The sequence below is a fragment of the Typopeltis vanoorti genome, chromosome 6 (assembly GCF_054136105.1).
Source record: "Typopeltis vanoorti isolate ZY-2024b chromosome 6, IOZ_Tvanoo_1.0, whole genome shotgun sequence".
In the NCBI taxonomy this organism is placed as follows: Eukaryota; Metazoa; Arthropoda; class Arachnida; order Uropygi; family Thelyphonidae; genus Typopeltis; species Typopeltis vanoorti.
In genome coordinates, this window is record NC_143554.1 from 62,992,809 (window position 1) to 63,012,011 (window position 19,203).

Here is a 19,203-nt window from a genome sequence, read left to right on the forward strand (position 1 = left end):
CTATGGTTTGGGTTTTCAACTCCATGTTTAGCGAGGCCAGATTTCTGCGGTTTGAAAAGACGAATGTGGTCCTGATGTTCCGAAATGCATTTCTGAACAGATCTATCTATTTGTTCATAGTAAGACAACTTGCAGGAGCATGTGACCTCATACATGCCAGGTAACATCAGAGGTCAGAGTTTGTCTTTAGGAGAAGGTAACACTTTAGGAGAAAGCACAAAGAAACAAAACTTTTTTATACAATGAAGTATTGTATAAATTGTATAATTGTATATAATTGAAATATTGTATAATTTTTGAAAGACGTTCGGAGATGCCTTTGACATAAGGTATGGGAATCCTATTGGCTTGTTCTTGTCTAGGTTGATGAGTGGGGAAGTGACTGATGATTTTTTGAGTTGTTTTAAGATTGTATCCATTTAGTATGGCTGTATTTTTGATTATTTCTAGTTCTTGGTTTAGAGATTCTTCAGAGGAGCAGAATCTGTGTGCTCTGGTAAGTAATGATTTAACGATGCCAAATTTTTGAGATGGATGATGTGCAGAAGAATTGTGAATGTAGCAACCTCAAAATGTAGGCTTGTGATAGATAGATGTGGCGATGGAACCATCTTCTTTTTTTAAATGTAAATCCAGAAAGGAGATACCCTATGGAGATTCTTTTTCTAGCATAAAGTTGATGCAAGGGTGAAGAAGGTTTATTTTATCTAGAAACAGGTGTGATTCTTGTTCGGAATGATCCCAGACTGCAAAGACGTCGTCGACATATCATAGCCAAATTTTTGTTTAGGGTTCAAATGTGAAAATTTTTTCTTCAAGGTATTCTAAAAACAGAATACCTTGTGAAGCTTAGGTAAGCCATATATTCTAGGAGGTCTAGCATGGTATGTCCTAAGTTTTTTAATTGTCTCTTCATCTAAGGAAGAGGTTTCATCAAGTAACTTATTTAGTTTCTTGAGTTATGTAGGATCATAATCCAGTTTGCCATAAGTATTTCGATCTCAGAGTAGTAAATTCATTTTTCAGTAATATGAATTGGTATCTAGAACCACAGTGGTATTTTCTTTGTCAGCTCTGGTGATGATTATGTTTTTCTTATATTTTAAGGAGGTAAGAGCTTTCAATTCTGATGGTGGGATATTTAAGTCCGAAGGTTTGGCATCATAGATTATTTTTGCTATTTCGAAATGAAGTCTGTTGGCTTCAGTACTGGAAAGATGGCCAATGTTTCTCTCAGTGTTATGCATAAAATCTAAATATGGAAAACATTTAGATGAAATTGCAAATTTATGACCTCTTGATAGAACATTTAATTCATCTGTTGACCACCCATTTTTCCGTCGGCAATTTGTTAGTAATTTCCTTAGATCAATTTATCAAGTTAAGGTATTTTTTATGTAGATTAATATTACTTTTAAACTAAACATATTTGATCATTATATTTTAAATACAAACTTATTTATTACTGACCATTTACAAAACAAACTTACATTATAGCCTACCAGTTTCACCAATGAACTGTCTGGCTTTTTCAAGGCATTAACGGAGACATAAAAACTAGTAAATGCAAATTGAAAGGAACATAAAAAACGTTGTAAACCAACTAGTAGCTAAGGTTACACATTCGCGTGACAGAGAGGACTTATTGTTCTTATTCATTATCACGCATGCATGTTTGTTGTAAACGTGTAATGTGATTACTGGCTAGCTGTAGCTCAGCTTGAATAAGAGAGAGAGAATAAAGTTTTTCTACGAACTGTTTAGAATTACATCATGATTTCTGTTGAGGTTTTCACCAGTTATTGACACTATTGTGGCTTCCTTGAATAAACGATGTCTGTAGTCGTCATCGAGATATGGCATGGAGCAGTTTTGCCACTCTATCGTGTGGTTAATATATAGTTTGTATTTTAATATTACTTTTATCAAATGCTTTTATCCCTGAACATTCTTATCATTCTCCAAATACTGCAGACCTTTTCTTAAACAGATGCCTTTGCAAAATTTATTGTAGATGTCAACTGATATCTTTGTAACTCAGACCATAGTGCTGTCCACATTTTCTATTCAATGGAATGACCTTCACCCAATTGATTGCAATCTCTTGTCCTTTGGCACTAGAAAATGGTAACAAATGACATGACCTCTGTGATTTTTACAGTTCTTTTTTTGTGATCTGATTACTATTTCCATTTTCATGCTCTAAACGAGAATCTGAAATAATCCTTACTGAAATAAGGCTATCATCACTCCTACTCTACTAACTCCTAACCAAGTATAACAAAGCAGCAAGAGAAAAATTCTGCATATATTAATATGTTAAAGTCAAAATCCAGGCCTTTGCACAAAGTTACAATGTAGCCTGCAATACCTGGTTAAAATAAAAAAGATGTTGAAAATTTGTTATCCTCAAATATAAATTTAGACCGGTGACTGCACAATATATAGCTTTCTCTCCTAGCCATGGTTTGTTTCTGCAAATGGAACTGGAAAAGTGAGTATTTCTGCTTTAAAAACATACTTTCCCTAGTTGGAGATATCTACCACCTAGACCTCTAAGATGGTAGTTATCTTTCACTACTCAGTGAAACATCCCTGTTCTGCTTTTTTTAGAAGTTGAGATGTGAAGTGAAGTGACTGTTGTCATGTTTCACCTCTAGAGTTGGGTTTCCAGTTTCTGTTCCCTCCCATTATACCTGCATGCAGCAGTGCAGATGTAAGCTTCACTGTTTATACTCTCTATACTGTAATTATTTAAATAGGGAGCCAGTGTTCCCTCCATTTGAGGGCATAAGAGTGAAGCAATTTCTGCAGAGTAGATGCCAGGTAGTGTACTACTTACTTTGCTAGGTTGTGCCTGGAGGAAGTCAGAATATAGCAGCTTGTAGGGGGAACTGTCCAAAGCCATGTTTGGAGTCTAGGTACTCATAGGAGTGGGGACCATGAGTCCTTCATCCCTGCTGCATGCCCCTGCTTTACTACCATGATAGACAACATAAAAAAAGTGTAGAGATTACTGCAGTTAAAAAATATCTCCCATAAAAAAACATCAAAAACCTACCCAAAAAATCCAGCAAAAAAACAAAATTTCATGCAAAAAAAAAAAAAAAAACTGCCAGATTGACTTTGCTAACATCCGAAGTCTCACCTCTATCAAAGTTATGCATCTTATAGCATTCCATTAGCAATTTATAAGTTTCTATCATGTCCCATCTCCATCTGCCACTAAACTCTGCAACCCACACACCTTCAATTTATCCTCATACAAAGCATTCCACAGACCTGTTACCAGCTTAGTCACTCATCTCTGAATTCTCTCTACTACTTCCTGATCTCCATGAAACCCAGGTAATCAAATCTGTGCATAGTAGTCAAGATGTGGTTGAATCATAGCCTTATAAAGAAGGATAATAACCTCCCTATCTTTACTTGTCAATGTGTTCTCCACTGAGCTATTTTACCAACTTTTGCAATATGTTCTCTGAACTTCTCCTCCCCCAAATCCTAAGCCTCACTGACTTCCAGCAATCCAGTACCATTAACATGATACAAATGTTTTCTTTTTTTCATGTAATCTTTTCATCTGAAGTGTATATATACCTTACATTTGGCAACATTAAATTGACACCCATTATCCTTTGACCGCAATGCCAATTTATTTATATCATCCTCCAGAATGTCTACATCACCTTTATCAACTACTGTCCTCCCCAGTTATGCATCATCAGCAAACAACTGAATATCCTCTCCCCTTAAATCATTCCCTATATAATGCCTATACAAATTAAAGAGTACTAGCTCTAGTACAGAACCTTGAAGCACTCCACTAGTCACCCTCAATTCACTTTGATTCCACTCCACCATATACTACTCTTGGATGTCTGTAAAACCCTCACCCCCCAATCAATACCACCAAATTCATATCCATTCCCATTTGCTCCAAATTACATAGTAGTTTTTCATGTGGTATTCTGCCAAACATTTCCAAAAATGTCCAGCAGTATAACCATGTAGCCTGATTCGCTGCTTGTCACTATTATAAAATGTGAGTAAATTGCTAAGACAGGATCTACTTTTTACAAAGCTGTCTGCATGCTGTAGAGTATCATATGCCTAACTACCCATTCCTGAATTTCACTTTTAACACTCCTCTCAAAGTACCAGCTGGTCTATAATTTACTACTTCTGTCTTGGAGCTGCCTTTATGTAATAGAACTATCTTATCCTCTTTCCACTCCCTTGGAATCTTGCCAGAGCTGGGATTTAGAATAAATTACTTTGCCAGAGGCAATGCCAGCACTGTTGAATCTTCTTGTAGCACATGCCATCAAGTCCCACTGCTGCATTCATACTGATATTTTTCAATATGCTGAGAACTTCCAGTTTGTCTACCTCAATTCTCACATCAGTCACTGCAAAATATCCACATGGATGACACAACCTTTCAAGGTTATCACTTAGTAGCTCAAGCAATGATAAAAGTTATCCTTCCATAATCATTCTTCCTCTTACTTGCCATATAGCAAAAAAACTCTTGAATTTACTTTGGCTTGTTTTGCTAATTTTCTCTCAATCTGATTTAGCCTTCTTCGATGCTTTGTTTTGCTTATGGGTATGGTTGATCACCTTTTCACTTTATCTTCTCTCCACAATGTTTTCTTTTTTCTTTTTCTTCCCCCCTCCCCCCAGCTCCTACTTCATATCATTACTGATCCATTTAATCCCTACTTGGTTTATCCTCCTGATCCTGCAGTTTGATACTGCCTCTCTCAAACAATCTTTGACCACTTTTTAGCACTACTGACATTTTTTCTTGTAACTTATGCCATGACACCACTTCAAGCTGCCAAGTAAGTTTGTCATAATCACCACCTCTGTAGTTCCACATAAACCCTTTCTTCACTAAGCTTTTCACATGTTATGTAACCTCCCAGAACAAGACTGCACGTTCACTTTCCCTGATCAGAGGTAGAGTTGCTACTGTACGTACTTATAGATAGATCTTCTGATACTATTATCCATATGATGCTAAATTTCCATTTCCATATTACCAAGTGCCCTTTTAGCACTCATTGTATTAATCTGCCAATACATGGTATCAACATCTTCCTCTGGACTCTTATGTCTATCGCAGCAACCAATAACATATTTTGTCCTATTGGCATGGATCTCACACCAGATAACCTCAAATGAACCATCTCCCTCAGATCTAAAATCCTCTTTAACTTCTAATTTTGTTGGTTGAAGTTCTTCAGCTATCATTAGTAATATCCCTCCTCCAATCTCTGAAAACACAATATCCATTAAATTATATTCCTGTAACTATATCGTTTTCTGTCAACCAGCTGACATTTCTTTCTTGCTGATTTTTCATTTGACAAAACGTGCACAAATGATTCAAAACTTCAAGACCTTCCATAACCAATGTTTTAACCACTGATCTCCTTGCCATTCTCCAGTATGGTGAGGACAACCTAGGGAACTTAACTGTTACCAAAGCACATTCCCATTTTATTTCCCATAAGGATTAGTTGTAGAAAGTTTTTTTTACTTGGTTATCAAGTAAATTATGACAGACAAGAAATTACATCTGTTTCTTTCTATCCTAAACACAAGCATAAGTAAATAAAGTTTGCACATGAAGAGGCTGCTGACTCCATACCAACTGCCTTAGTATCCCATACTGCACAGCACACTTCCTTACAGACATGTACATTGTTATGTATTATGGGAATGGTTACTACCTAGACTGGTAATGACCCTATCCTCATTGATGTCTCCTCAGTGGGAGCTAGACTAAGGAAGATACTGATATTAATATATAAATATTAATATCAGGAAGATACTGATATAAATGCAGAAGTCTACAACCATCTTCAGAGTAATTTAAAAATATGGTGATACACCATTTTACAACTTACATAGAAAATTGATGACTTCTGCATTGATTTAACAACAAATTTAACATCTTCCTGAGTCTAGTTTCCACTGGACTTAGGAAACTGCAATAAAGGTTGAAACTGGTTTGGGCAGTGATCCTTCCACTAATACACAGCAATATACACATCTGAAAGGAAGTGCTCTTTGCAGTGTGGATATTAAGCAATTGTTGTGAAATCAACAGCCTCTATATAAAACCAGCCCAGTCATGAAGATACTTTATTCACAAATTTTGTTTATTTATGCTTGGGTGTAGGATTAAAACAAGAATATAACTTGTCTATTATAATTGACTTTTCTCAAAAGAAAGATCTTACTTCCCTTCCTCCTTGACAATAATAAGATATCCAATCAAAGTTAGATTTCTTTTCTCAGACTGATTTATACCTACAGACTTACCTAAAACAACAATATCACATCCAAAACTTCACTGACTTACAAAAAATTTGAGGTCTTCCATTCAAGAGTTCTCACCTGTATAACTCCTAAATGCTATTTCAATCCCAAATTTGAACACCTTTAGAAAACTGTTCTCATATTTGATGTAATGTGTCAAAATCTTCCCTAAAAATGCTTGATACTAATCTGAAGATGAAAGGGTGCCTTAAAAGACTCTCTCCACTCATTTTCTCCTAGATGCTGTTTCTACTTAGTGCTTTTTCTATGAGCATTTTCATGAGCACAAACTATTTTTCCAATGCATATCATCCATTTCTCCTTTTGTATCCCATTCCTTATAGCAACAACTAGCTGTATATTTTGTTCCACTGACTCTTATCTCACACCAGATAACTTCAAATGCACTGCTTCCATCAACTTTACCTTCCTTCTAAATTCTATTTGCTGGTCACAATTCTTCTATCATTAGCAGTATTTCTACCCTATCTTGTTCTCTCAATCCATCCCATAAATACAGGGAGGGTAGAATATCATGCCTACAATTTCTGGTCAAGTCATACTGACTAATACTGAAAAACTCTTCACCCTTGTTCCAAACAATTCTAAAATTAGCATGCTTGCATTGCAAAGATCTCCCTTGGATTCACAGATATTTACATTTCTTAAAGAGCATTACATTCAGTTTCAAAGCATGAGAAACCACATTCAGCATTATTCAATCTTTCTCATTCTGACACTTTCAATTCACAGGTGCCTTGAAATGGCCACAAGATTCTTACCTTTCCTGATTTTTCACTTCCATTGCCTTGCTGAACAAAACTTTCTGTATTGCAAGTGACAACCAGCAGACCATGCTCTGGGTACTCCTTCATACAGGATAAACTGGAAGAAGATAACAGTCCTGCACAGAAGTTGATTGCTATTGATCCAAGAGACTATATTCAGAATCAACATCAGCAAAGAAATACATCTTTAACCTCATTAAGTATGGCTACATTAAGTTGCTTAAGATCTGAGATACAGTCATCCAAGACTATATTTAGCTTGCCTGCTCTGAATTAATTTTTTTTTTTTTTTTATCTGATCCTTATAAGATGCCTTGGCAGGACGTTAGTTCCTTTTCAGTTACAATATGAAATGTTTCTGCATTAATCAAACTGAGTGCTATATATTGCAGCTTATCACAGCTGCAATTTGTGTACCAAAGATAGAAAGATTACTAATAAAAAAATATTTATGTTGTTCTTCTGGTGCTATTTATAACTTCCTGTTTTCAGCTTATGTGTAGACATGTGTAGATCAAGTGGTGCTATATTTCTAACTCAATTCTCAAATTTATAGTTTAAAACTGGTTTGAACACTGTAAATGTAAATAATAAGTATTACTTATTTACATATATTATTTATTATTTTTTTTTAAAATAAAGAATAATTATTATTACTTATTACTTTTTAAAAATTAATGATGCTATATTTTTGTGTAAACTAATCAAATATCTTTCTGGTTTGTGGCTCTTGCAATGAATTATAAGTGTTTGCTGTGTATTCTATATTCTGAATTGTTGCCAATTTTATTGAATGATGGATATTTAATTTCTGTGAAATAACTGTATTACACATTTTGAATAAACTTAATTTCTTTGTGGATGCATGTTAAAATCTTGGTTTAGTATGTCATAAATCTATAAAGTCCATTTGCTTTACAGATATTACAACTATCCATTTGCTCCAGAGCAAATGGATAGTTGTAATAATGTAGCAAATGGATAGTAGTAAATTTTTAAAATAATTATTTAATATAAATTTTTTTTTATAATTTTGATGAGTAAGGATATATAGATATGATTAAATCAAAAAACTAATTGGATTAGCTAGTTAAAATTAAATCAGAAAATACTCTCTTAATCAGTATGAAAGTAATGGTCACTGAAATCAAATATTTCTTCACATGGTACATTCCCTACCCCTAGGAGGAAGTTAAGCACTAATATGAAATACCAAGTGTTTAGATATAAATACTTCTTACTTATAAATGCATACCTGACATACCACAGGGGATCAACTATACTTTCCCTAAAGTAAGCACGGTCTTCCTCTAAATCCAAAACTAGATTTAAGCTATCTGCAAGATGCATCTCACTATCATTACACAACTGACTAAACTGAGTAAGATGATGATAAATCTCTCTTTGTAATCGGTCTTCAAGATATCGCAAATGCATATGTTCTTGTTCCCAAATTACTTTATGCTGAAAAAGAAATGCAGCTTCCTTCTTTTGTTGAGAAAGACTTTTAATGTGTTCGGCTTCCTCTAATATACGACCTGATACTTTCTTAGCTGCAGCAAGAGCCTGAATTTTGTCATATTCAAGTGGTTTCAGGTAATGAAGTGATGCATCAGATAGTTTTGTTCTTGGCATGCCTATAGTGATAAAAAAATAGAATAAATTTAACAAATTTGAAAATGCAGTGAGATTTAAATATAATGTAATTAAAAATAACATATTGCTTACTATCATCATTACTGCCCAGTGTATGTCACTAATACTTCTGTAAGAATTTTTCTAATTCATTCTCCAAAAAAAGAAAATGTAATTATGTATAAATAAGCTAAACAACGGCCACAGAAAGTTTTTGGAAAAAATCATAATTTCCAGGGCATTTAGCATTTCAGATGGGAGAAGGATTTCGTCCAATGTGAAACCAATACCTTGCTTATTGAAGACCTGAGGTAGGATGACAAAGTTTGATGTTGGATTTCTGAAGTAGAATTTCCAGACCATCTAACCCATCAGTTCCCCCCCCCCATACACGCACACAGTAGTAATGACCATTAGTTGACAATCTGGCATGAGTGATATTCACATTTAAAAAACATTCAAGCAGATGCACAAATTAATATCATCCACCACAAAGTTTCATTACTAGTTCCCTATTAACAATTTTCTTGTAATAAATCAGATTATTACTTGTCATATCTCCAAAATAATCAGGCCCAGATTTCTATTTATAAGTTCCTCCTAACTACATCAGTTCACCAAGATATGTTATTTCTAATCTTTTCGCATTCTATTCTGCTTACGCAATTATATGCAATCACATATAACCATAATTAAATTTATGAAGAACCTTACAAAAAATGACTGCGACACTGCAATAATAATGAATTTTCCTCATAAACTTGACAAAAAAGCCACGTCATAACCAATCACAATGTGCAAACAAAACCAAACCAGAATCTCCTCAGTAAAAACTCACTTTCACATTAATTTTTGAAATTATGGATTCTACAACCGTGTTAAAATAACTCTTTTTATTATCCCAACATTCCGATCTTCATATCAAGATCATCATCTGGAGCATACATAAATATACAAGACAAGCTGAGTTACATTTCAAACTGTAAGCTAAAGAAACAATGATTTGATCACATGCTACTGACTGCATGAACTCTAGTGGGGGGGGGGGGGATTTACATCAAGCTAGATTTAATTTATGATTACATGAATAAACATTCTTGCTTACATATGGTTTTCCTTCCAGTAACAGTGATGTCCCATTTCTATTATTACAATTGTTATTTTTGATTTAAAAAAAAATAATAATAAAAAATAATTATTTATAAATTACAACATGAACAAACATTCTTTGTTATAGATTCTTTCTTTAACAGTGATGTCCTATTTTTTAGTATTAAAGTTATTTTAGATTTAGGATCCTGGATTTTCTACAGTCCTGTTTATAGTTGTTCTTAGAAAGGAAGGATTTGTGGGATGAATATATGCCTTCCATATATGTATGGGATTTTTAGACCATCACTATTGTTTAGATTGGGGTGGTTGATAATGATCTCACAAGCTTCCTTAAATTTACGTTCACACCATGTTTTGGTGTGATGTAGACAACTAGTGCTTTTCCAGTCAATTCTATGTAAGGTGTTCAGGGGATGATCAGAAAGGCCAGATTCACCATAATTATTATATTTGATGTGTCATTTATGTTCTTTTTGTCTGATCGGAATTGTGCATCCTGTTTCTCCTATGTATGGTATGTTGCAGGTGCAATAAATACGGTATACTCCAGGGTGGGCCAGCGGAGGGAGTGGGTCTTTGGACGAGTTGAGTAAGCTTTTTATTGCAGGAGGTTTAAAGGTGGCTTTGAGGTTGTATTTTTGTAGTACTCTGTTTATTTTGTCTGATGTCCCCTTTAATGTAGGGAATGGTTATAGTTTTACTGTAGTCTGGTTTGCCTTTGTTTTTTATTGAGGTCTTATAGAGAATTTTGTTAATATTGTTTTGGCTGTATCCATTTTTTTGAAAAGTACTGCTGATCACTTTAAATTCGTTTTTCAGTGGCTGATCACTGGAGAAGATCTTCAGAGCCCTGTTTTTTAAGGTAATGATGACACCTAGTTTTTGTCTTGGGTGGTAGGAGTTTATGTGTATATATTGGCCAGTATGTGTCGATTTCCGGTAAACAGTGAAGGAAAGATTGCCCGAGTGAAGACGTGTGACAAGCGTATCTAGAAAGGCAGTGTGTAATGTTTTTCAGTCTCAATTGTGAACTGTATACGTTTGTGTCGCTTGTTCAGGTGGCTAAGGAATGTGTCTAGTGTCTGGTGGCCATGAGACCAGATCACAAAAACATTGTCAACATCGCAAAAAGCCAGACTTTGGGTTTTAAAGGGGAGGAACCCAAAGCAAGTTGTTCAAAATGTTCCATATAAAAGTTAGCAATCGGAAGGGGGGGGGGGGAGATAATGGCAAGCCCATGGCTGTGCCTTCTTTTTATAGGTAGAAAGCGTTTTGCCATACATAATAACCAGAACGTAATACATGCACAAATAGCATCGTGATATCTGGAGGAAATTTGTTCTGTAAAAGAAGAATTGTGTCATTGATTGGGACATTTGTAAAGAGGGCAGAGACGTCAAAACTGACTAATAGATCATCTAGGAAGCTTGTGAGATCATTATCAACTCCCCCAATCTAAACAATAATGATGGTCTAAAAATCCCATGCATATGAAAGGCATATATTCATCCCACGAATCCTTCCTCTCTAAGAACAACTATAAACAGGACTATAGAAAATCCAGGATCCTAAATCTAAAATAACTTTAATACTAAAAAATAGGACATCACTGTTAAAGAAAGAATCATCTACAAGAAAGAATGTTTATTCATGTAATTTATAAATTTTTTTTTTTAAATCAAAAATAACAATTCTAATAATAGAAATGAGACATCACTGTTACTGAAAGGAAAACCATCTGTAAGAAAGAATGTTTATTTGTGTAATCATAAATTAAATCTAGCTTGATGTAATTTTTTTTTTTCCCCACTAGAGGTCATGCAGTGAGTAGCATGTGATCAAATCATTGTTTCTCTAACTTACAGTTTGAAATGTAACGCAGCTTGTCTTGTATATTTATGTATGCTCCAGATGATGATTTTGATATGAAGATCGAAAAGTTCAGGATAATAAAAAGAGTTATTTTAACATATGGATTCTACATTTTGAAATTATGTAGAATCCATAATTTCAAAAATGAATGCTGATCACCATGTGAAAAGAAAGAAAGGATCACTTTCACATTCTAAATCCACTTTACTAACATCTGTGGCATTAACACCAGCAAGTCTTCCAAACTTGGCATCTTACTCTTGACAGAAACTCAGATTGCAGTTACATTCATTAATATCCACTTCAATGGCCAAACTACCCACTTTATGATTTCTTTCACAAGTATGTCATCTATGCCTTTGTGAGATTTGACATAACCTGTCAGAGAATAGCTAATTTAGAATCTCTTCATTTTGACCTTCTCTGACTCAAGGTTTCCATGCCCCATCTAGTAACATTCTTTTGTGCATTTACCGATCTCCAAATACTTATAACCACACAGACATCTTAACATTCCCTTCCACAATAAACCATTTGTAATCCAGCTATCAACTAGCAAGGCAATCTTACTAGGTGATCTGAATGTCCACAACTCCAAATGCCTTCCCTTTTCCAACACCACCAGTAACTAAGCTGGTCAAGAAGCAGAAGCCTTTGCTATAAGTAATTAATGCAAATTGCACATCTACCTACTTGAATTCCTGATAACCCTCTTCGCTCTTCAAATACTCAGGATCTCTTTTTGACCAGTTCTCCTTCCATGTGCACCATAGAGGTCACCTCTCTTCTTGGCAACTCAGACAACGATCTTGTGCAAATCTCCTCTCATAGAAAGCTCTTCTGAAAGCCACTTCTGACCTCATATCCTCAGGCATGCATCAGAGGTGCCAATCAGGATGAACTTCATAATTTTTAGTCCTTTCCTTGGTCTTACAAATGCTTTTGCTCATCTGATCCCAATACCTGCTCTGAATAAGCCACAAAAATTATCTTTGCTGGCATGATGGCCATTGTCCCTCATCTACCCCAAATTCTTGTCCACTTTCCAAGCACTGGTTCTACAGAAAGTGTATCAAAGCAGTCAAAGAAAAAACTTCAGCTTAGTGCAGGTGGCTCACATCAAGAACTCCACCTTCATACTCTGCCTATACCAAAGCATGCAAACAAATGCAAAACTTATCAGCAGATCTTGCCTCTTTGGCATCACTCTTTTCCTTGAATCATGAATAGATGACCCACTATATATGCCTCCAGCAGTTTTTCAACAAGAGGATCAGAAAATAACTAAATAACTTGGACACTAAAAAGAGTTCTGGTCCTGATGACATCTCTTTAACAATTCTAAAATATTGTGCTCCAAAGCCAACAGCTGTCCTACATCATCTCTACAATCTACTGTATATAGCTAGTACATATCCTAATCACTTGTGTTTGGTTGATAGCAGCTTTAGCTTCCCCTAATGGGTACTAACAGGGTGCAGGAACAAGAACCTAGCTGCTGCACAACTTACTACTTACTATTGTACCACTTGTGTTTGGATACAAAATAAACAAACTTATCCCAATGCATCGAAGCAATCTCACATCCAGTTTATTCCAAAAAAGATAAATAGAAGTCTACCATCAAACTACCAGCCAACTTCTCCACTACACAGAGGTCTACCAATTAATCAGTGACCACCAGCATGGATTTACAATTCAAGATCTACAGCAAACTCTTAACTTACACCACCCACCACCGCATATGTTCTGACAAATTGACAAAAGGTTCAGAGAAATTTGTGCTGTCAGTCTTGACATTTCCAGAGCTTTCAACTGTGTCTGGGAAGGCCTGCAAAACAAACTGCCATCCTTTAGTCTCCTTGTCACCTTCTGTAATTGGACAGTCAGCTTTCTCTCTGGTCATTCTCTGTGAGACATGAGACATGGCTCCCTCTATTTGATCATCATCATTAATGTAGGAGTGCCTCAATCACCACTAATCCTATCTGTACATAAATGATCTACTCTCAATCACCACTAATCCTATATGTACATAAATGATCTACTCTCAATCGCCACTAATCCTATATGTACATAAATGATCTACTCTCAATCGCCACTAATCCTATATGTACATAAATGATCTACTCTCAATCGCCACTAATCCTATCTGTATATAAATGACCTATTCTCAATCATCACTAATCCTATCTACAGCTTTGTGGACTATAATACTGTCTATTCATTTAACAAACCATGCAGTGCTCTGATATCTCTAGCTACAAAATCATCTACAACTAGTATCCTTAAAGCATTAGTTGTAGATGATCGAAGACTATCTTGTCATGTTCAATGCCACCAAAACTCAGTCTTGCCTTTTCTCTTGCAAAAGAGATCTCAGCTCACATACTGTTATCCTCAGTAATACAAAAATCAACAGACAACAGACAACATCCAATCTCTCTCTGCTTGGACTAACATTTAATTCCAATCACTCCTGGCCTAAACACATCACAGGAATAGCTTTCCTCAGCATCCAAAAATCTAAGCATTCTCTTTTATTCAATATGCTATTTTACACCCAACCAACTTTTAACTATATACAAATCCCAAATCTACCCGTGCTTAGAATACTGCTCACATGTTTGGGATGTTGCACCTAAAACTTTCTTAAAAATCATGGACACTATCCAGAGGAGAGCAATTCAGCTCTTAAACGATCTCTCTGTCTCTCTCTCTCTCACAAATTACAAATCGTAAATGATCTCTCTCTTACAAGTTCACTTCAACCTCTATCTCACAGATGCAATGTCTCAGCACTGTGTCTATTCTACAGGTACTTCAATGGTCACTGCTATATTGAACTGGCAACCATCATTCCTCGACTTTCTGTTGAACCTGTTAACACAAGAACAGCAGCTGCCTAGCATCCCTTTAGTGCGAAACTGCAAATGCACAAAACCTGATTCTTCTTTTCCTCTTTTATTCCATCTATCTCTGTCCTCTTGAACAGTAGCTCTCATGAAGTGTTCCCAAACAACTACAACCTGCAAACTCTTCAAACAAATATCAATAAATACTATAGGCATTTCAAAAGAACATATAGTATATATTTTGCATGAAGAATTGCAAATCAAAAAGCTTTGCGCAAGATGGGTGCCACGCTTGCTCACAGCAGATCAAAAATGCGCTCACATGAAAATCTGTGAACAGTGCTTGGAGCGTTTTTGTGCATAGAGTTATTACTATGGATGAGACTTGGATTCACTATTACACGCCAGAATCCAAACAGCAGTCAAAACATTTTGTTGATAGGAAAATATCAAATCAAGCAGATTTGATATTTTCTCTAATTGGAACTCCTATGTTCCAACACCCCAGGATTCTTCAACAGACCGCAGAGTTCCAATCCCTTACATTTCAGGCATCTCAGAACCTATAGGCAGAATTTTGAAGTATCATCTTATTCCCACATATTTTCCTATCAACAGAATTTCTCACTTGTTGCCATCTACAAAAGACAAACTGTCACCTGTATCATTAGCTAGTGTTTACCAGATACCATATGAATGCAATGCATCTTATTTTGGACAAACAGGCCATTCTGTAGAAAAAAGAATGAAGGAACATCAATATTATATCGAATACATGAAACCTCATAAATCTGGTCTAGCACAACATAGCACTGACACTAATCATAATATTCAGTGGGATAAAGCTTGTCTTCTCCACAAATGCAGGTATAATATGAACGCCTTTTAGGTGTGAGAGTATAAAGGAAGTTGCGAAGCCCTCTTACATCAGCCGAATTTAAATCGAAATGACTGTCTCTCTCTCTCCCAAAAGTTTGGAAGACTCTTATTTTATGCAACTATCAATGAAATTATCTTTAAAGAATTATTTAATAATATTTTAGTAATTAATCTTCTGGCATGCGGCAACAATTTATTTGGTGATCCACCAACTGTTCTGTACATTGTATTCCATTCCTTTTAACTGTTTGTTCTACACTGAGGATGTACTGTTACTTTCAGTACGAAATATTTGTACCTTTATTCAATTAAAGTTATTACTGTGGTCTGTACATGTTCTATTATTAATTATTAAAAAAACTAAATGTCTTGGCTGGCACAGATGATTCGAAAAGCAAGAAGTAATCTATGAGGCAGGATGTAAAGGATTTGTTAGAAGAAGCAAAACTGAAGAGCGAGAAGGTGAAGATTGTCTTTTGTCATTCTATGATAGAGGCAAACTGAAGAGGAAGGCATTGGTAACAAATGAATCAATACTCTATCCACGGATGATCTGGAAGATATGCATTCGTCAATTAATACAATGAGTGCAGGTTGACTGATTATAATGGAAGACTTCCACTATGGAGATAAAGACTGGAAGGAAGGAAAATCACATAACATGAAGGAAATGGAATGTATACACCTACTGAAAGATAATTACTTGAGGCAGCATGAGAGGGGGACTAGGGGGGGTGTGAGAGTACTGAACCTGATAGGCTGTGCATCATTGATATATGAGTTGTACATCATTAATGCAGGAATGCCTTAAAGCTGTATCGTATCACTTGCTCTCTTTCTCCTGTACATAAATAACCTACTCTCAATCGCCACTAATCCTATCTTCAGCTTTCAGACTGTAGTACTGTCTATTCATCCTATTAATTTAACGAACCATGAAGTGCTCTGATATCCCGAGCTACAAAATCATCTACAACTAGTGTCCTTAAAGCACTAGTTGTAGATGATCGAAGACTATCGCGTAATATAGGATTTGTGGAACTGAGGTCTATGTTTAATGGAAAGAACAATTTGTGCAATGCTGATGGACTGCATCTAAATGGTTTTGATGTTAGGTGTCTAGAGAGAGCTTTGTTCACCAAGAATGCTGGAGCACAAATTCAGATAAACAGTTAGGGTGGAAGCAGTTGAGAGTGTGTGGGTGTGAAGGCATCCATGAGGTGAGTGAGTAAGTGAGTGAGAATAACCAAGTGCAGCATCTAGACTCTAAGGCAAAAATATTGAAAAGGATAGTCAATTCAGGAAGTAAGGGGGTCCTAAAGGGATGCTGCAGTTTCTATATACTAATGCCAGAAGTATCAGGAACAAAAGGGAGGAGTTTTTGGCTTTTAACTTTTGGTGAGGTTTGGGCAACCTCACCAAAAGTTACATGCATCAATGAGACTTGCCTAACAGTAGATGAAGTTACAGGAATAGGATGTGAAGAGTTTAGTGCTTTCAGGGTAAATAGAGAAGAAAGGTTGGGGAGAGGTACTGCTAATGATAGCAGATGAACTGCAGCCAAAAAGAATAGGAGACACGGCAGAGGGTGGTTATTCATTTGAAGTAGTCTGGTGTAAACTCAAAGCCAGTAAATATACAGCTGGTTGTTGCTATAGGCAAGGGAGTTTCCATGAATGATCTGGAAGACATGCATTGGTAAATTAATACAATGAATGCAGGTTGACTGATTATTAAGGAAAATTTCCACTATGGAAGGAAACGGAATGCATACACCTACTGAAAGATAATTACTTGAGTCAGCATGTGATGCGGGGGCCTACGGGTGTGAGAGTATTGGACCTGATCACAGAATCACAACAGCTATCCATAACTGAGGTGGCCTCCAATTGCCTCCAACTGGTGAAAGTGACCATGCAGTCTGATTTGGGAGACTGCAAAACATGAGGAATATTCTGTCAAGAGGGAGTATATGTGGAAGTACAAGACAGGTGATTATGACAAGCAGTTAAGGATCACCTAGAGGAAGCAGTATTAAATTGAATACCTAGGGTAAGAAGGGTTAATCAGGTAGGAATTAGATGGATGAGTAATATCATTAAGCATGAGCTGCAGAAGAAGAAAATGCTGTGGAAGGTATATAAAGAGAAAGGTGACCAGAAAACTCATGAGCAGTACACAACTCAAGCAAGAAAGGTGACTAGCATGGTGAGGAAGGCAAAATCAAATTATGAGAAGAAGCTAGCTGAGCAGGCCAAAGGAAAGCCCAAAGAGATCTTTCCTTATGTGGCAAGTAAGAGGAAGAATGACTATGGAAGATATACCTTAATGAGTGCTGATTGTGACAAGGTGACAGAAGCAGATAAAATAGTTTAGTTACCGAGTGACTACTTTGCAAGAGTATATCATCCAAGTGAGGGTACTGCTGTAATATATGAGACACTGAAGTATCTCAATGTAAATATAGCTGTGAGATTAGATGTAAACTGGCAATGCCTCTGACTAGAATACCTCTTTAATTTAAGTCTTAGCTCTGATAGAGTTCCAAGGGAGTGGAAAGAGTACAAATTTCCTAGCATAAGGAAGGTTCTAAGACTGCAGTAGCAAATTAGAGACCAATCAGAATCTCAGGTTGTGGTGATAAAAGTATTGGAAAAATTAGTGAAAAAGAGAATTCAAGAATATAGTACTGTATGATGGGCAACATGGCTTTGTGAATGGTTGGTCATGCAATAGTGATTTACTATAATAGAGTAACAGCTGAGTTTGGATAAAGAAAATGGCTACACTTCTGCAAGATTTTTGCAAAGGCATTTGATAGAATACCACATGGAATTCTGTTACACAAATGGGGATGGATGTGATGCTGGTTATATGGATAAGGGGGTGGCGGCTGGAAAGATATCAAAGAATTGTATATGGAGGAACAGAATCAAGGTGAAAACAAGTGTCTAGTGGTGTGACGAAAGATTCAGTGTTGGGACCACTACTGTTTAATTTGTACACAAACGGCATAAGAGATAACCTGAAAGGAAATATTCATTTGTTTGCTGATGATGCAAAATTAGATAGCACAATAGTTAATGAAGGTGATGTGGAGAGCTTGCAGGACAATTTAAACAGACTGTCAGTATGGGCAAAAGATAATGAACATCAGTTTAATGTGGAGAAATGTAAACTTATGCATTTTGGGATAAATATATTACAAGCTGTGTACCGCACTGATGAAACTGTACCCCAGGAAACAGCTGAATCAAGAGATTTAGGAGGGGGGGTAGAAAGGTTGTGTTAAATTTCAGAGGACATATTGCTAAGGTTGCTAAAGATTGATTCTGACCCTCCATATACCATTTTTTGATATCTTTCCAGCCACCATCCTCCTCATCCACATAACTAGCATCATATCCATCCCCCATTTGTTCTAATTTGTGTAACAGACAACAGGACATATTGCTAAGGTTGCTAAAGTAGCCTATAAGATTACTTGGTTATTGAAGAACACACTAACAAGTAGGAATAAGGAAACTGTTATTCTACATTATAAGGTCTACATACATCCACATCTGGATTACTGTGCTCAGACCTGGTCACTTGGTTTTTTAGTGATGAAGTGGTGAAGATTCAGGGCAAGTGACCAAGATAGTGAGTTATTTGTGGAATGTTCCCTATGAGGATAGATTGAAGGTGTGTGGAGTTAGCTTGTATCAATTTGTATAACTGATGAT

The 19,203-nt window shown here is 36.0% G+C and overlaps 1 protein-coding gene across 1 annotated transcript in view; it reads right to left on the reverse strand.

The window, feature by feature from the left end:
- Nucleotides 1-18,894, reverse strand: part of LOC150105495 (coiled-coil domain-containing protein 148-like) — a 143,633-nt gene extending 124,739 nt beyond the window's left edge. Inside the window, exons 1-2 of the mRNA XM_090393974.1 lie at nt 18,816-18,894; nt 8,380-8,761 (exon numbers count right to left, since the gene is read on the reverse strand). Of these exons, the coding sequence (XP_090250100.1) occupies nt 8,380-8,761; nt 18,816-18,894 (461 nt within the window). The remainder of the gene's footprint in view (nt 1-8,379; nt 8,762-18,815) is intronic.
- Nucleotides 18,895-19,203: the final 309 nt, after the last annotated feature.